Consider the following 19825-nt stretch of genomic DNA (forward strand, 5'->3'; position numbering starts at 1 on the left):
TGACCATTTGACTTTGCTTTGTTGTGTTCGACATAAGGGCTGCTGTTCTCCACTAGTCTTGCAAATTCTACAAAACTCTAAAAGTTTATCTTCTGTCACTGAAAAAAGTGCTTATGGAAAGTAAGAAACCACATCTGAAAGATAGGTCAGCAACTTGTAAGAACACTTAGCAAGTCTACTTCCACTACAGGTAAGATATGCAACCTATGTCTTATTTTAAACACGTCCTCACCTTAACGTCTAACTAAATAAACCTTTATGAGAAACTACTATTTCAGTGATCACTTAATTCTCTCCAGTCACCTTTGGATTGCTAATTCAAATTACTGATCTTACTGAAATTTAGTTTTGATTTTTATAACACACAACCCCAGTGCTGGTATTCAGTAAAAGATTTGCACTGTGAAACTCTAATAAAGCATGTACACTACACAAACCCTCTCAAACGGCAATTCATACGGCCAACCTATAAGCAAGGCATTTCAACCAATCTACACAAATATCTAAACATAGTGGCCTGTTCCTGAATTACATTTCATTTTGTACACAGCAAGATAGGGAGAGCCAGAACATAAAGAATATGCCCATTAGAGATCTTTACCCTACATTTCTTTCCTGATGGGGAAGAGCTACACACATTTCTCTGAAAAACAGTGCAACTTACTTGGAACTGGGCGACTAGAGAAAGAAAGTAATTTTGGCAAAGGCTCTCCCCCCTTTATTATAAAAAGAAGAGATCCATAGTCATGTTCTCCTCAGCCCAAGAATATCTGCCTTGACTCAAAAGATTGCCTTCAGTAGAAGTCATATATTCTCTGAGCTGTAAGCTCTGCCAAGTCAGCTTCAATTTTTGAAGCTGCTATCTTGAACAAAAATGTTTCACATCATCAAGAGATCACACAATATGGTCTGTTTGTACCACTATAAGGTACTATTTCTGTTACCAAGCATGCATCAGATCTTAAAACAGTCTTATTGTGTTTGGATGAACCTTACTGACCACTTTCTGATACCTTCCAGTTACCAGTTCTGTAATCACTGCACTGTTAACTGCTCAGCTCCAAATCCAGAATAACTTGAGTTACTGTGCTATGCCACATTTATGGAATTGTAGATCACTTCCAATGCTGCAAACTCCACCACGTAACAAAAGGCAATGCAGGGCTCATCCTACAAATCAACCTTCAACCAAACTTCAGTAAAATAATTTAGATGCTCAGCTGCAAGGTTATGAAAAATGAATCCAAATTACCAGAAGTGAACTTGAAAAATACAAAGTATAATGGAAGATATTACCCTAAGTACTCTGTCACTGAGGAAAAAATACTGACATAGAAACATACTAAGGATGAATAAAGGGTTTAAAGAAAAAAAAAAAAAGCCAGCAAGGAAAGCATTGCACCCTATGATAACATGAAGGCTATGGTGAAGGCTAACAGTAGACAATAGTACCAACCCAGTTTGGTATTGCAAAACAAAACTTAAGGATAAGAGGGCTGTTATACCACTGCCAGCCCTAAACGTTTTGCTTAATATTTCTGTCTACATTTGAAACCATTAGGTGTGAACTGAGCAGGGAAAAAAAAAGTCTTTCAAATCCAGAGCTAAAGTCAAGGCTGATTAACTGCTTGCTGGTTATCTGTAAAATTCCAAGACAAAATTAAAACCTTTAGGAAGATAAGTCAAGCTATATGGAGCCATAAAAGCTCAATCATGAAATACAGGTGCATTGAACATATCATATTCTCTCAACATGCTAAGAAACCGCAATTAAAACCAGATGTGTGAGTGTAAGAATATGAATACTGCTTACAGAGCTGTAGAAAATCAGAAATGCAAGATAGCAGCATTAACTTTTTAATTAAATGCAAGCTGCTAAATGACAGCAGGCTTCCCAGAGTAGCACTTTCCTCACAAAACTTTGAATCTAGTGACAAGATATTCCCAAAGTGAAAATGGTAAACTGATAGAAGTATGCAAGAAACTGTATATCCCCTATATGGTAAGTGTAGCAATACTACATCCTTCCATAAAGTAAAAACGAAGGTGAGTTGGTGTCTTGTGATCCCCTACTTACACCTGTCCACAAGTCACGTAAGAGGTCCAACTATCAAACCTTTTATTTGAAATGTAGTAAAAGACTAATCACTCTATAATCCGGGAGACTGTGGGAGGGAGAAGTAAATGCAAAGAAACATGAGAGAACAATAAATCAAGTACTTCTCTTCTTCATGTCACTTTTAAGGCCACGCTAATTCTAGAATAACATGACAGTCTTATCAAAAGGGCATGAGCCAAACTGATACACAGATCTGGGTATCAATTTATGTACCCAATTCCTTATTCGTGTATAACAAAAATCTCATTTTATCCTTCAGTGACACCAAGAGACCAACCAGTGTTTTTGTTCAAAAACTAGGGGATGGGCAGGGAATAGGATGGAGATATAACATGGAGGGAAAGAGGGGAAAGGTCAACCAAAGTAGTAGAAAACAGGAATGGGAATGGTATTAGTCATCAAAAAAAGTGTTCAGAAAAAAAGTGTTCCACAAAAATACTTCTGTAAAAAATTCCATTTTCTCTAATAGAATCCTATCTAGCTAGAAATCCCAGCTGGAGCCACAGTACACTGAACCTTAAATATTTATACTGCTTTAAAACTCCCAAAAGTGAAGGGAACAGACTCCTTAGCACATCCTAAATTTGAGGGGGGTTATAAAGGGGCCTAAGTGCAATTATAAAGCACACCTTCTCTGTTACCTAATAAAGTGAAAGTTTTTTCTATTGCGCTTGGAAAGGAGCATTCATCACTTCTCATTTCTGATCATGTAAATCCAACAGTGTAAGTTAAAAAGCAAAAGGCTGAAAAAGTCCTGTTTTCACAGCTTTTTCCTTTTGAAAATGGCAGCTTCAATGCAAGCAACCCCCAAACTTCTGCATTGGGAATTTTGAATTATTTCACTGAAAGAATGTGAGAGTTTTAGGAACAACCATGTGAAAATTTCAGTCTTCAGGAAAAAGAAATGGCTGGATAAATACTTATCCATCTCAGGCATAAACTCAGTAATGCTTGTGAGAATATAGATGAAAATAGCAGAGATTTGGTATGAGTATTTACAGAATTCTTCCTCTTCAGGTTTTCAAAAACAACAGACAATACAAGATTTTGATTCTTAAATTTATTTTTAGCAGGATGTGTTTACTAATGGATGGTGACATCATTAGAAGATAGGTCCATGTCCACCACCTGCAACAGAAGCTAGACAGACATTAAAGAAAACAATTTAAGAGTTAAAGATGACACTACTTACCCCAAACATACTTAGGAAAGCCACCTACCAAGCAGTAGAGATAGCTTTTGATGCAGACATAACATTATTTACTTGTTATCAAAATTTCCTGTCAAGATTTACCACATACATTACCTTGATTTTGATGGGAATCACGAACTTCTGTTTCAGAAATAACTATTAGAGAGACTCTTATTCTTAAAAAATTAAGAAAGATGGAAAGATTGGTTATGCAAAATTACTTACCTGTAAATTATCTTTAGAAGATAAAAGATCTGCAAATTTAGGTCTAAAGCTTCAATCTAATGCTGAAAGCTACCGATAATTCTTTGGGACTTCCAATTCAAATTGTTAAACAAAGTTAACAACAGGTAACATTTCTAGATTCAACTAAGAATACATCCACTTGTTCCTTACTATACCTGTTTGGTTATGGTAAGGAATCAGTAAGGTAGGATCTCAGCATTATACTCACAGATTGGTGATAGTAATTCAGAAGAAAAAAAGACTTTCTGTTACAACTGAGAGATCATGTTATACTCCGGAAAGTATCAATAGCAAGAAGTCTAACACAAGAAACAAGTTTGTTTGGAACAAATTAATTTCCTAAGAAATAAAACTTGAACAGCAAAACCTAGGGACAGACAGTTTAGGGAAATACATTCTCCAAGAATTACGTGACAGGCCGTCTGCAAGTGCTATTTCAAATGAGAAGCCAAGAAGCAAGGTTCAATTTGAGACATGGAATTTCCCAAATCTGTAAGAACAGGGAGTCTTTGCTTCATCTCCATTTCTTAATCACCAAAATAAATGCTACATGTGCTAAGTCAGCAAGCTCTGCAGACAATATCACTAAGACATCCTAATCTTATATTTCAAAACTTCAGAATGTTTATCAGGCTCTAATTCCAAAGCAAAAAAGCACTACTGATAGTGAGGATGAAGTCACTTTACTCCTCACTAGTTTAATAACTTCATTTTAAGGTTCTTGTTTTTTGAAATCTCTTGGCTCAAACGCCTTTATTGGTGACTGGGTTAACACCATCCTGGCTCATAGCTCTGTATTAGGAAATCATATTTATGCCACACTAATCAGCCTAAAAACATTCCTACAGTGTAATTCAACATCCTAGGATTTCACCAGTTTAAAACAAGCTGCTACAGACACTGAGGACTGTCACCTTCTTTTAAAAGAAAGACCTCAAACTAGTCCAAAAATGAAACTCTGCTATATTAGAATTCAATTCTTCAGCAGTCTAAATAATTCAGCCAAGAAACCATGTGAAGGACCATAACAGCCCAGTAATATGCAATTACTTTCTCTCTATCTAGTAATATTGGGAAATTACACTGGTTTGTATTTCTTGAAAACAACCAACAAGGGTGCAATCTATTCACAGCTGTGCTACTATTTTAAATTTCTTTTCAACTGAGCTCTCTTGTTTTACAGAAGGGTATATCTGTCTGAAGGACTAAGTCACTGCCTTTTGAGCAACTCAGTATCCTGGCAGTCTACCATACCTACACAGGATATAACTGCTGGTAATGAGCTACATAAACAGTGCCTCTAGATAACCAGCCCTTCAATGAAATTGTGGGAACTTGTCCTTCAAACCCATTACACAGGCAGAGGGAAGATAGGGCATATGATGAAAAGCTTAAGGCTTCCTGTTCTTTAATCTTCCAGGTTCCATTATGCAGTTGGATCAGGTGCTACTGAAATCAGCACTACTTGTGCATGCCATCTATCTTACATGAAGCTGGTTGACATTCACCCCACAGGATAAACACAGTAAGGTTGATAGGAAGAACCTTCATCAACTGCTTTTCTGTGAGGCATAGAGGAAAGGAAGTAAGTCAGGAAGTAAGAGTAGGCTAGGAATGACAGAACTGATCTGAATGATGACTTCAAATACATTACAAACAGCATTTTCCAGAAAAAGAAAGCACAACAAAATCTGAATCCAAGTTAAGAAGCTAAGGGTAAAGAAACCACTAGGGAAAGAAAATGCTCTTGCCAGGCATTTTTGATGAAACCTGAAGAGTAACTAATGCTGGAACCATATATGCATATGCTGCAGTTACAGGGCATCATGATTGTTCAGACATCTCCCCTTGCAAAATGATGCAGTTTCAATTCCATTATTGTAATACCCAAGTTAGCACTGGGAAGCCATTGACATGAAATTATGAACATATTCTAAATATGTGGAACATTCAACAAGAGTAGATGGTAGGAAAGAAAAACAGATGATTGGTAATAGCAAAGAACAAAGTAACTTAAAGTTCATTTGCTAATAATGAGCCGCTCACCCTGAATTATTCTTTTATTATGATCTGTCTAGTCATGCTGGTGCTAGTGCTGATAACCAGCTGTGTTAGAGGCTGTAGAAGCTATAAGTACATTTCCCTGGTTTAATGGATGCTTGAGTCAGATTAAAAACTGGTGCTGATACCTGGAATTAAATTCTTATCCTTTAGCAAATACATAACTAAGACTTACAACGAATGAAAAGAGCATGGAAAGAAAATGGCACTATAAAGAATTAAGTTTGTAACATCAGGGATAAGACTTTCTATCTGCACTACTAAAACTAAGTCTGTAGGTATAACCAAGACTGAAAAGCAGAAAGAGCTGGTTTAGTAGGTTTAGAACACTAGAATCAAACAATGTGTTTCTAAAGTGCTGGAGGCAAAGACATAACAGTGGCAATAAAATATTTATCTTTGGAGAGAAAAGTTGTTCAGGCTAACTAAAAACATTTGCAAGAACAAGCTTTAGTGAAGAAGAGACTAAAACAAAATATTACGCACTTCCAGCTTATGTTCTTTCTCTGCAAGGAACTCTTTTTGACATCGCAGAAAGTCTGATAACATTCGAGTCAGCTGTTTTCTATCATCTATTTCAGCTGCCAACCTGCCATTGTAATCCGCCAGCAACATACATGCATCATCTACCATTTTGGAAAGTTGCTCTCCAGATTCCTTATCTAAAAAGCAAGCAGAGAAAAACAGGTAAAGTGTGATTCTATTATGTACCATTACATTCTTAGAAGAACATTTTGGTTACCAGGCCCCCAACCCTCACCTGTTATTCTGTCTAACAGGGACACATCCTGGACCTCTATAGGCAAGGAAGCTATTCTCTGGTGAACTGCTGCATCCCCAGAGGCAGCATTTTCTAGTTCTTGTAATGCTCTAATGAGATCTGTGGTCTGAAAAAAGCATGCAAGATTGAGAACTAGTTTAAATAAACAGATCCTTGAACAAAACAGAAGTATTTTAAAACAAGCTTATAGTACTGATTTGATGGCAATTTTAGCAGCATCTACACATCACCTTTAGAGTCAAACAAAGCAAAACCAAACCTTTAATCTCAGCACAATGTTGCAGTGTTTCTAGTTTTAAAGGTCATCTTTCTACAAGACCTTTTTCATTTAAATTCTTGGCATAGGTATACTTATAAACCTTTTCTTCTTGACAGTAGTGATTATTTTACAGTACCTTTCATTTTCTTATACATTTTTTAAAATTACTTTTCTTGTCATTTTGCTTCACTATTGCAAAAGACTGTATCAGTGCACTTCTTCTGGAAGTAGGGCTGATGTTCACAGAAGCCCAGATATCTGCTACAGAGAAACATACTAAATTGTGATGACTTGAAGACAATAATTCTTTGCTATAACAAAAATCCTTTTGAGATAGGGCAATACTGCAACCAAACCCCACAAGAATTAGAAGAGCTGCAACAGTGCAAGGTAGACAAGAACTCTTCACAGCCATCGTGAGTGAAACTTTGGGAATATTTTATCAATAAATCCATAACAATTTTACACTCTTAATACATGTGTTACTACTTCCCTGAAAACTGAATGAAAACTCAATACGTTGTAGAAACTACTGCTGAAATCCTGCCATGAACAAAGCTGGACATACAGTTCATACATCTGAGTTTAGTGTCAAATACATGAAGTTACAGCATACCCCGCTGAAAAACTATTAAAAGTTTCAAGTGTTTGCCCAGAAACAGCTCCTCACTGAAAAACAGAGACCATTCAAAAAAAAAGAGTAACCCAAAAACTCTATATGAAACCATATGTAAGTAGAGAATTTCATATAAAGATGCTGTTACCTGAGGAGGATCAGTGGGAGAACTTCGAGGTGAACAGTTATTTTCATCAACTTTGATCTGTTCATATGTGCGCTTCCTCACCTTTCTGTCTCCATCTAAATGAAAACAAACACAGCAGTCAGGGAAGTACTATTTCAAACATGAGACAGAACCTTCATAAACTCACAAAATACTTACACAAAGCTTGCCTAAGTTGTTCTAATACATCATTTTCATAAACAGACCTTTCTTCCCAGATAGACAGCACTCGGCCAAGGTGTTTCTTACAACTCTCATCAGACTCACTGTTACAAGGAAAAAAGCAAATATCAGCACTAGGCAGAAGTACAGCACTGCTTTATAATTATTTTTCACAGACCTTAGCAATATCCAAGCATCAGAAGTCAAATAACCTCAGAAAATAATAAATTCACATTTTAAAGAAAGCAAAACCAGTTCAGTGTGCCCTAGCAAGCAGATGGAGGAAAAAAAAAAAAAAAAAGGCCTACACCCAACTCTTTTGTTCCTTCAACCCATAAATCTGCAAACACTTAGATTTATGTTGCTTCAACAACTGTGTATCATTGTGAAGATAATCCTGTATCAAGACTCTAGCTTCCTCATGCAATGACATTAAAGGCTGCTGGGGAAAAACAAATCATGCAACACCCATTAATGAAAAATACCAAACTGCTGTAGCACATAAACAGACACTAAGCAAGTCTTAGTTTCTTCCTTCTTGGAAGGCTAACAGCCTTCCAAGGCAAAAAGGGACTGAATGCTGATGAACATACTATCAAACTTCATCCAACTGTAGTAAGACTATCCAAGATCACAAGAACACTGAATAAATGAAATGAAAGATTTCAAGTACAGAAATAGCACATGGAGACTAGATGGGCCAGAAGACATCAACTGATGACTTCTCTAAAAGCCCCTCAAATGCAGTGTGAAGGACACTGCACACACAAATTTACTGTACCTTGAAACATGCTTAAAAGCCTCCACTATTACTGGAGCAAAGTCTTTTGTAAATTCTGGTCCTTTCCTTTTGCTGTTCTGTATGACATCATTGGCCAAGTACAGGAATGTCAGCTTCCTATTCGGTTTTGCTAACAGAAAGAGAAATTTAAAATAATTAGAAATTTTATTTCCTTCAACTAATACTTATATATCCAGGCTCATACTGTATACAAAGACCCACTCCCTCACACGCAAGTGTGTTTTTCCCGTTTTCATTACTGCTTACACCATTTCACATTTTCAGTATTTTCACATGAAAGATTTTAGTCACTCATTGGGTTTTCTCTCCCTTCTGCTCTCTTTGTTCAAGTTCTTCTTCCTTCATAGTATGACACAGCTTCCATTTAGTGCTATCGCAAAAAACAAACAGAAAAAATCCCCAGATATTCCAAAGTGTTTTTCATCCCGAAGCCATTTTCAGGTGTTTTCCTGAGCCTTTTATGATTCCTGTTTGGCAGCCTTCATGGATTTCTTCCAAGAACTTCTGCTTTCTTATAAGCCTGCTTAAATTTCTTACACTCATGAAGTCTTCTGATGAAGCACTTCACAGATCCACAATCATTCATGTGAAGAACCTCCTCCTTTTCAGTCTGAATTTCACTCAGTTTTACATAACCATTCCTCATTCTTACATTTAAGCAAACTGAACAGTCAATCCCCTAGTCAGTGTCCCTGTATCACTGTGATACTCTCCTTCCTCACCTCTGAATTGTTAAAACACTCATGTGCCAGCAGCTGTAATAGCACAAAAATGTTTTCAAAAACCACTTTCACACTCCTGTGGTGTATCTCTTCTCCATGCACCTTAAGTAGCTCCCTGCACCCTCTCTCTTAACGTGCAAGCTTCTAATTTACAAGCTGCTTCTCAAAATCTATTCCATGTTTTCTAAATGGTCCTACCTGGGTATTTTCATTTATACTTCATCTAATTTTCATTACTCTACAAGTTTACTGGAGCTGAAACTCTTACTGTAACACTTCTACCCTTGGTTAACACCAGAATACCATTACCACCACATAATCTCAATATGTACATTCTGATTTTAAAAAGAGGTTTCTCTTGAGAGACAAGTTTTTTTCGGCTCTCTCAAGGAAAGCAGCACTGTGGTAATGACAATCCTGGATTTCTTATAATTTATGCAAGCAAATATGATTTGATTTTGGTACTTGCTACTCCATCGTCTCAAAAATGCAGAACTACCACCCTCACATATAAAGAGAAAATTCAATGTTAATATGCTTTCACTCTAGGGAAATGCTTTCGAGAATAAATTTTGCACTACAGAAAGACTTCTCTGAAGGATTTCTCCTTGAAGTACTGAATTCTTTCCAGTCTCTTGAACAGACATAACTAACAAGTTGGGAGTTCTGGATTGACAGGGGAAAAAACCCGCCGTTAAATGTAAAATACTTTGCTTATAGTCAAGGTAAACTAAAGAGTAAGAAACAAAAAAAAAAAAAAAAAAAAAAGCTTGGAAGTGGTGGACACAAGGTGGACTCAATAGTCTGCTCCAAACAGTGAAGCCACCACATGCAAGCACACAGGAAATTAATCTATTTCAGTCAAAATTTATGGCTAATCTATAATGTAGGTTTTCTAAACTCGTGCTGCTCAATTTCCATATTAAAACCTGATGGATGATAAAACAACACATCTATGTTTCACGTAAATCAGAGTTCTGACACCTAGCAAGTTTTGAATTATTCAAAGAGAGAATGTCAGAAAGCACCTTATCTCCTAGGCATGATCAAAAAGTAACTAAAGTTCACCAAAGATGGCCCTTCCCCCTCTCTCAGTTCATAAATAACTGAGAATTAGGATTCAAAATCTAATGAAGCAGACTGTTCCCTATCCTATATCCTCTGAAACTTCATGCAGGATAGGCCCCTATCCATCTATTTCACCAGAAAAAAAAACCACATCATTTTTTAATCCTCAGTGATGTTACCCATTTGTGAGGGACCCTAACTTTCTTCTTTCCAATAAACAACCAAATCAACTGGGCTGGCAAGGACATCAGATGGATACACAGTGACATGAAGTCAGGTAATGCTGACTCTCACAAAGCCTAGACTTTATCTATTCACTGCAGTAAAAGATTGATGTATCATATTTGGTAAAAACATCCTAAACCACAGAAAGTCACTTTCAGGCTTATTTCACTGAGTATTACCTTTTCAGCTTCCAACTACAATGAAACATAAACAAAGCCGTGCAGGATGAACAAAAATCCTATATTTTTATCCACTATTAAGCTATCTGTGCCTTTGGTTGAAAATTTTAGTGTTCTACCCTTATTATTCACAAGGAAAATTGTGAAGTAAAATTTAATTCCTCTTGCTGCACAAAATTCCAAAGATAAAAATTATGCATAGTCTTGAGAAGTGCTCCCTCTCCCTTCACAAATCTTCAAGACTTACATACTGGTCTACTGGCACTCTGCCTTACACAAGAGACTGAAGCACAACGTAACCTCTGGCAACCTGAGCTGAAAACATCCTATTGCTAGCATGACTATAAATTGACTAGTGATGTCTGAAACGCAAATTAAATTCAGGATCAGACAGATCTGTTTTGGAGAAAGAACTAAGTTAGAACATCTCTCTTCAGTAAGAAGTGAAACTAACTTTCCAGCCTGGGGCATTGATAAACCTCAGAAGAACAAAATGGATCGAACAGACAATTTTTGAAGGTCCTCAACACATGGCAAGGCTAATAGCAAAAGCATTCTTACTGTCCGAAGAAAATGAAGGGAGAAAACTTGTAAGAACCTAGGCTGAAGAAGGATCTGAAAGGCACACACTGCCAGAATGTACAGTGTCAGATGTAGCCATCTCTGTACCAACAGTAACCTCTGCAAACACAAGACTGCCAAGAAATCATCCATGTTGGATTTAGTCATCTCTTCAGAAGTTCTGTGCAGTGTTCACATCACTCCTCTGCTTGTTGCAGCTAAATTCACAATTCAGCCACCAAAGCAGCTCCCTGAAGCACTGGATTCTGAAGTATTTTAGTATGTCAACAGTGCTGGTTGGTATAAGAGCCATATAATGCATACTACTCTTAAAGCATCTTCAATGACACTACATGGGAATGGCACCTTGCAAATGAAACTGTGTCTGTACCAAAAATGTATCTGACAAGTTTAAATGCCAGATGAATGAATATTCTTCAGATAATAATGATATTTCACCAACAATCAGCATACTGAGACATCTGCAGTGGAGACAACATTATCAAGTTTTTGGCAATCCATTCTTCTCAGTAATGCATTCTTGTTAGCCCTGCCTAGGTATGCCTGGTTCTCTAACAGTTCAGTATTGATGCCGGACATTATCTGCTTTAATCCATAAGACTTTGAGAACTCTTAACACTGACAAGCCACCACTTCAGTGCAAGTAATTAGCAATTTACCCTGAAAGGCAATAAATCAGTCATTTTCACCAAGGTTAGCCCTGGCAATCCATGTCAGCACAATCACCTGTGTTTGTTGTCTCCAGGTTTACCTCCTGCATTTGAAACTGAGCTCCCATGAAGACAGCTAGAAACATGCCCATTAGTTTCATGCTGTTTTACACCTAGAGCCATGATATATTTGCTGTTGTAGATATACTAGAAGAAACTACAGAAAAGCACACAAGCATAAGAGATTTCACTTACATCCAACTACAAGTGTATAGACTGACTGAGCATCTGAAAATGATACATCAGGCTGTGGCTTTCTACAGGCCAGCTCTGCTGTGTCAACTAACCTTGAAAAAAAATACCACCTAACAAAAGGGTTTCAAACAATAAGCATCAGTATGTTAAAATCTCACAAAAGTTATCAGCCCAAAACATTTCATTAGCATACTTCTCTAGTATGGATTCAAATAAAGACTTTGCTAAATTGCTTATGAATTACTTTAGACTATACACATGCAGGAGAGTTTATGAGCGCCACTGCTCCTCCCAAAATCTCCTCCCAAAATCTCCGGGACACTTTCTCACAGCATGCCTCACACCTTTGCAAGAGGAGCTCGTAAATATCTCTGTAAATACCTGAGAAGCTTTCAAGCTTTTTATTACAAGACCAAACATTGTTAAGTCAAGCAGCACTGAAACTTGAGTGCAAGATCACTGATCCTTCACACTGCAGAGTGCTAACCTGGGTTTTAATGCAAGCTGATTAAGCAGAGCATCTTTGGTAAGAGGACTCTAAAAAACCAATTGAGAGACTGCCACCAGAAAAGACAGTTTAAAGACAACATAATCCATAAAAGGCATGTTGTACAACAAGCCCTTAACCTTAAAATTCATTAACCTTCTACTAAGAAAAGGTTAAACTAAGCATTCCACCTTGTGCAGTCACCTGGTGAATTCTACCAAGGTTTGATAATTGCCATGTTTTCTCTTCAAAGAAGGAAATAGGATTGCCCATTGAATGTGTTCAAGGTTTGAGGATCCAAGTATTTTGACTGGGTTTGGAGACTAGTATCAGAGGGAAGATAACACACAGCCACTGCTAGGAATAAGGCCACTAGCATCAAATTACCACAGGAATGCCAGAAAGCTGGTCACAGACCAAGGAAACCATTCCAACATAATTACACCGAAGAGGCTTCCCACTGCACTTAGTGCATCCTGAACTACCTGAACATATGAAACAAACCAATTCCTTTCATTGCCTTACCTTGCTGGTAAAATGCCAAGATGGATATGAATCAACCGCAACAAAAGCTCCAGGATAGTAAAAAGACCCTACACTTAAGTATTCAGAACCAGAATGGTAAAAGACACACAGGTTTGACACTACACAACCCAAATATAGTTGGTTTAAAAAAAAGGCTCTTATATTGACACTCTGCTGCTCCTAACTGCAGATCATTTTGTAAATTACTTACAGCAAGTAAGTTTCCCTAACTAGACTCAACAACACCCATTCATCTGAAGTTTTGCCTGTTTGTTGCTCTCCAAACCTTTTGGCATGGGTGAGAAGATTGATGTGAGAAGATTTACCAGTGAAATCCAAAAGCCATAGCTTTGCTTCTTTTAAATAAAAGAAACAAAAATTATTATTCTCTCACATTGGACAATGGCACTATACCACCACTAAGTAAAATAATCTTACAATCACCAGAAAAGAAAGATTCCTTCTCCTGGCAGAAAAAAAACTACACTACATGGTACAGAAAATAATTGCTTTAAACCAGCAACTTGTTTCCTGTGATCCACTTCCCATCTGCAAGGCAATATATTGCAACCACTTTTGTCTGTAATTGTGCTCCAAAACAGCTAAGTATTAGAGTAGTTCAGATGTAGTACAACTTTCAAAGCTGCTTGAAGTGCTGCCTTCTCAATTTACTTACTAAAATCCTCTATCTTCCAAATTTCAGCAGCTGCCACAAAAGCCAGTAGCTTCAGAAAAACATATTTCATCAATGCCAACAGCTATACTGGATGAGGACCCAAGCACCAGCATATGTCCCAGTAGCAGAAGCTGTAGACAACATAAATAAGCAAAAAAGATGTAGCTTCTTATACCACTGAAAGACTTCAACACCAGGAAAAAGCAAAAAAACAAAAACAAAAACAAAATAAACTGGAACATAGCAGGTGAACTGGCAGAGTCAAGCACTACAAATACATCTCCCTGTAGCAGCCCAGATGTACCTACACAACTCTCCTAAAGGCAATACACAATGGCTCTACTGACCTAGATAAGCTGTGCAGGGAAGACAGTGATCGGTGTGAAACGGGTGGGGTAACAGATGACAGCCTAAACAAGAGGTCAAACGATTAAGGAGGATGGGGGATGATCACCCTCAGTTTCTGTTACTGACTTATCATCTAGATGCCGTGTCAGGCCCTGAAGAAACAGATACTTGAACCTGAAATTAGGTTTAAAGATACAACATAACAGCATCCCATGAAGAACTAAGACTTGGACATGATGATCGCTGTGGGTCCCTTCCAACTCAGAATATTCAGTGCTTACTAAAATATCACTGCAAAATAAATACTTAACAAGTGAGAGAGCTGAACCTGGAAAAGCTAACAGAAAATGAGATGACAGGAAAAGATTCTTATGGACAACTAATTTGAACTCAAAATACAAGTCCCATATTACAAACCTTTATCAATTTTGGGTTTTTTCCTTTGAAAAAGAACACATTTTAACCAAGTACAGCAAACTGCACATTGAGCCTAACAACAGGCAGTTACTCTTCACCCTTGAAGGCAGATGCTTTGAATTACAGAAGTGAAATTTCTCATTTCAAAAAATGAACTAACATGTAGCAAACCTCTACAGTTGCAGAACATCCTGAAACCAGGGAGTAAGAGATGTATGCAAGCGAACACACCTGACTTGCAAACAACAAAAAATAATTCTCAAGAGACTTCATCTCAGAAGAGCCTATTCAAAGTGTTTCTTCCTAAGGGGTTTCCCAGCAGCCATTCAGTGACTGCAGGCTTATGCAACAAATTTGTATGTTAGGCCACTACTCAGTTTAAAAAGAAACCCTGTAAGTCCTTCCCTTTATGGATACACAAAGCTACACAGGGTTAAATGGGCCCACCAGTTGCCTCTTTAAAATGACTGAGGTAATCACAAGTTAATTAATTAGTACTACTTAACTACTTTAATACTGAATAAGCTTATAACTAAAGTAATTAACTATTTAACTTTGAGAGTTACATTTCATACCTCTGAAATCTAGCTGAAGCAGGATCATTTCCCTCAGCACACGCTTTGCAAGAAGACCTGTATATGAAGGCATACTGAACTGATGATCCATAGGGATGGCAGAATACAGGACCTGACCACTGCCAATTAATATATGTAAACAGAAAGGCACTAACATTTTATGCTAAGTTATATGCAGATTTGAAAAGCTATCTTTTGACCTCTACTCCAATGTGGCATAAAGAAAAGGATTATTTTAAATATAAAAGAAACAGAACCAAACATTTAGGAAAGAAAGATCTCTGATGTAAGGATTTGTCTTTATGAAGAGCTAGAGACATGTTCAGAAAGGCTCATGAAAACTCATCTGACGTAAATGATCTTTTACCAAAACTGAAAGCATCCAGAAAAAACCATAATGTCATTGTACTGTGTTCAACCCAACTAGTTATACAATGTTCCTGAAAAGCAGTAGGCTGGAGGGAAGGTCTGGAGAGGGGGGTGACAATAAAAAAGGGATACAATGAAAGGAAATAAAATCTAGAAAGGCAAGGTTCAATTTTCAGTTCGAGGACACTACTGACCAGCAGTAACAGCTGACAACGTCAATAATTTTGATATCCATATTCCCCCAATAGACGTAATTTTCCTCTCCTGTAGAAGACAAACCATGTTTCTGTGGTTTGAATGACAGGCAAGTCAGGAGCCTTAACCTTACTCTAGTTATGGCTTCATTGCCAATATCCTACTTTGTGGTGTTTTATGCACTTGCTTTACCACAGGACAGTTGTTTTCCTCTCATCCTTCCCATGCTGTCTGCTTAGATGACTACTTCCACCTTTAGGGACTAGGCACCATCTTACAAATCTGTGCAGCAATTAGCCAGAAGTTAGTATCAGGTAAATGCAAGCTAACATTTAGGAAGCTCAGATTCTGTAAGAGATGGAAAATTAAAATATATCCTGTACATATTAACTATGGCAGCTTCAAATGAAGCTTCCTATCTTCCAAAATTAAACACTTCACACAGGCCTAAAAGCCCAGAAGGGTCAGAACCTTGAAAGCAACTACTCCTAGCACAGGTAGAGTTTCACATATGCTTTCCACAGGTCCTTGAAGGCTGGCATCCAAAGAGAGGTCACAGCAAAATCTTACTTTGAAACAGCAAAAGCAGGACAATAACTTCACAAACAAAACAAACCCAATTATGGCAGCTATTCTCATCAAAAGCTCAAAAGAAGGTTGTTATCCTTGCCTCTCAATGCCACTTTCAGACACATAGCCCAGGTTTCAAAGATTTCATTTCTCCAGTTAGTCAACCAGCACAAGAGGAAAATTAAAGTTAAGGACTGCCCATTAATATCACAGATTACTATGAACTAACATTGTGCATGATAATTAAGATGAGCAACCAAAACTCTGCGTCTATTTTAATTAGTTTAAGATACCTTCCTGGTATCATCCAAAACCCCTAACATTCATTTTTCTTGATTAGAAGGCCCAGAAATGTGAAATGTTTCAGACACAGGTGGGAGATGCATTCATTCGCTCCTGGAACAAAAAAAGCAAGCCTGCAACTAACACAATGAAAATGTGTTTATGTCCTAAGATGGAATATTGTCACCAAGTCAGTCTTTCTTCAGCCAATACAAAAAAGAATATAACTCATGCCTCAAAGTTCGAAAGATAACAAATCCCAGAAAAAAAGTATTTTTATAAAACCACAGTAGCCATATTACATGAAACTCAGTGGTTCCTTCCTCTTTCATAAGTCCTGTCATGGCTTAGTACTGTTTTTCTGCTCAATCTGAAAGATTGAGACTTTAATTTTTCTCATTAAAGATCCACATATTAGTGAGCCTTCAAAGGAAGCTACTGCAAAACAGCATCATTTCGTAGATCGAAGCAGAGGTCCAGTAAGTGAGTTTTTTTTTCCTTAAATGAACCAACTTAAGATCAAGTTATTATCCAGTCAGGTCCAATGCCATTTCTCCCTTTCACTCCCTGGGCCACTGTCTATAGCTGCAAGCTCTTTCCAGTTAAACGGAACGCCACATTAGCATTTAAGTCTGCACACTGATCACAGCTAAAGAAATTCATGTTTTTATTATGTTAACATTGGTATTAACCATCTGGCAAAACCAGGAAGTAAAAACCACTCTGGATACATTACACTGCTCTTCCCTCAGTGTATTCACATCCTCATCTGCCCTTCAAAAATAGTTTCTGGCAAGAAAACCTGAGCAAACATGGAATTCAAATAGTATTACAGTTAACCATCACTACAGATGAAAATTAATATGCAAAAAGGCTCTGCCATGAATGAGCGGTAATTAATATTACCAACAAAAAGCCCTAAAACCCTGGCTCGCCGGATTCCTTCCGGTTTCCCACTTCCCTTTCTCCTTAAAAAACAGGAGATAAAACACAAGGGGCAGCGTCCTCAGAGACATCTCTTTACGGAAAGATGGGAAAATAGGAAGGAAAAGAGAAGAGAGAGAGGAGTGGAAGAAAAAAAAATGGAGAAACACCTGCCAGCCCACGGTCACCGAGAAACGGAGACCCGACGTTTAACGCTGGCCCCAACAGTTCCGCTCTCCCCAGGCGCTCAGGCCTATCCTCGCTCTCTCCCCGCTCGCCTCCCCGGCCCCGCAGGCCGCGCAGCCCCGCCGCCACCCGGCCTCCCTCCCCTGGGCCGCCGCACTCCGGAGCGGGGGCCGCCGCCTCCGCCTCCCGCCCGGACCCGCGGCCCCGGGGCGCCTCCGGCGGGCCCTGCCCGGCCCCCGGCTCACCTTTGCGCAGCTCCCGCTCCCACACGCTGACGATGAGCGCCGAGTGCTTGCGGTGGTGGATGAGCCACAGGCTCAGGGTTTGCACGCTCTGCTGCGAGTTGCTCAGCTCCGACAGCTTCCGCTCCAGCGCCGCCTCGGAAAATGCCGACATCGCTGCAGCGCGTTGGGCCCCGCAGCTTCGCCCCGTCCCGGCCGGGCCGCACTCAGTCCCCGCCTCTCGGCCCCGACGAGGGAGGAGCCGACGGGCGATTCCCAGCCCTTCCCGCGCCGGCGGCAGCGCCCGGCGCCAACAAAATGGCGGCGGCCGAGGCCCGTGGGGAGCCGCTGGCCCCGCCCCCTACCCCGCCTGCCCTCACTTCCGGCCGAGCGCGAGCTCGCGCTGGGGCGGGGCCGCTCGGGAACGGTCGGGAGCGGGATCCCTCAGGGGTGGGATCCGTCCCTCAGCGTCCTGCCCTGGAAAATAACATAAAAACGCATATGTCAATTTGCCCCCAGAAGGCAAGCCAGGCCTCTCGGTTTCTTTCACCCAGCAGGTTAAGAATAACAGAATCGTTTTGGGTGGAAAGGAGCTCTGGAGATCATCCAGTCCAACCCCCTGCCAAGGCAGGGTCACCTGGAGCAAGTCAGACAGGAATGTGTCCAGGTGCGTTTGAGATGTCTTCAGAAAAAGAGACTAAATTACTTCCCTGGGCAGCATGTTCCTGTGCTCTGCCACCCTCACCATAAAGCAGTTCTTCCTCGTGGTGGAACTTCTTGTGTTTCAGTTTATGGTCCTTGCTCCTTGTCCTGTCACTAGGTAACACCAGAAAGAGTTTGAGACCATCCTCTTGGTACCCGCTTTTGAGGTATTTGTATTGATGAGATCCCCTCTCTTTTGTTCAGGCTAAACATCCACAGCTGCCTCAATCTCTGTTCATGAGAGAGATGCTCCAGCCCCCAAATCATTTTTGTGGCTTCCACTGGACCATCTCCAGCTCCTCATCTTCCTTGTGCTGAGGAGCCCAGAAGTGGACACAGCAGTCCAGATGTGGCCTCACTAGGGCCGAGTAGAGGGGCAGGATCCCGTCCCTCCACCTGCTGGCAGTGCTCTTCCCAATGCCCCACAGGATCCCAGTGGCCCTCTGATGCCGGCTTATGGCCAACCTGTCACCCACCACGTCTCCCAGGTCCTTCCCTGCAGAGCTGCTCTCCACTGCTGGTACCTGGGGTTCTTCCTCCCCAGGCACACACTTACTATACACTTGGGTGTATGGTGTTTCACATCTGCAGGTAGACACGTACTCCACAAAGGGGTCTGGCCGCATTTCTAAAAGCTGTCTCCTTTATTTTTGATTTCTGACATTAACAGTATCATGTGACAGAATTCTGCTGTTCATTGACAAGATTGTGTGCAAAAATGCTTCATCTTTGTTTTTGCTCCTTAAAGCTTTATTGCATTCTTGCTACTTCTGCTACTTTGGAAATAGTGAATAAAAATTATTGTCTGCTTACCTTTATATGCTTTTCTAGATTTTCTGTTGTATCATCTTCAGTCATTTTTCAAGGATTCTCCAAACAAGGAAGGTACTCTGTGCTACTTAACATGAGTAGCATTCCTGATCTTGATGTGAGCATTTCTAGCCTTCCCTGCTGTCCATCTGAAAAACACTTGACATAATTTCTTACTTTAAACATTGCCAAGTGGCTGACAATTTCAGAGAGCTATCTGCCTTAACAACTACAGGTCTATCCTGAATCCTATTTCTGTAGCTAATAATTATGACTGCAGTTGGCAGTATTTTTCATTTTTCTATAAAATTGCGTGTGTATTAATTAGAAAAATATGCATATACCTTACTCTTAGGACATCCTGACAATGGCTAAGTATCCATCCTTAAAATGGAACATTCCTAGGCCCTTTTACACACCCAGTTTGTCCTCATCAAAAAGTGGAACACTAGT

General features: G+C 39.4%; 1 protein-coding gene across 1 annotated transcript in view; it reads right to left on the bottom strand.

The window, feature by feature from the left end:
• The window catches only part of RPRD1A (regulation of nuclear pre-mRNA domain containing 1A), a 43366-nt gene extending 25234 nt beyond the window's left edge, over nt 1–18132 (bottom strand). Inside the window, exons 1-6 of the mRNA XM_084217483.1 lie at nt 17885–18132; nt 8384–8513; nt 7600–7706; nt 7423–7517; nt 6379–6505; nt 6105–6280 (exon numbers count right to left, since the gene is read on the bottom strand). Of these exons, the coding sequence (XP_084073609.1) occupies nt 6105–6280; nt 6379–6505; nt 7423–7517; nt 7600–7706; nt 8384–8513; nt 17885–18035 (786 nt within the window). The 5' untranslated portion in view covers nt 18036–18132. The remainder of the gene's footprint in view (nt 1–6104; nt 6281–6378; nt 6506–7422; nt 7518–7599; nt 7707–8383; nt 8514–17884) is intronic.
• Nucleotides 18133–19825: the final 1693 nt, after the last annotated feature.

This window comes from Fringilla coelebs (genome assembly GCF_963513975.1).
Source record: "Fringilla coelebs genome assembly, chromosome: 1".
NCBI classification, from domain to species: Eukaryota; Metazoa; Chordata; class Aves; order Passeriformes; family Fringillidae; genus Fringilla; species Fringilla coelebs.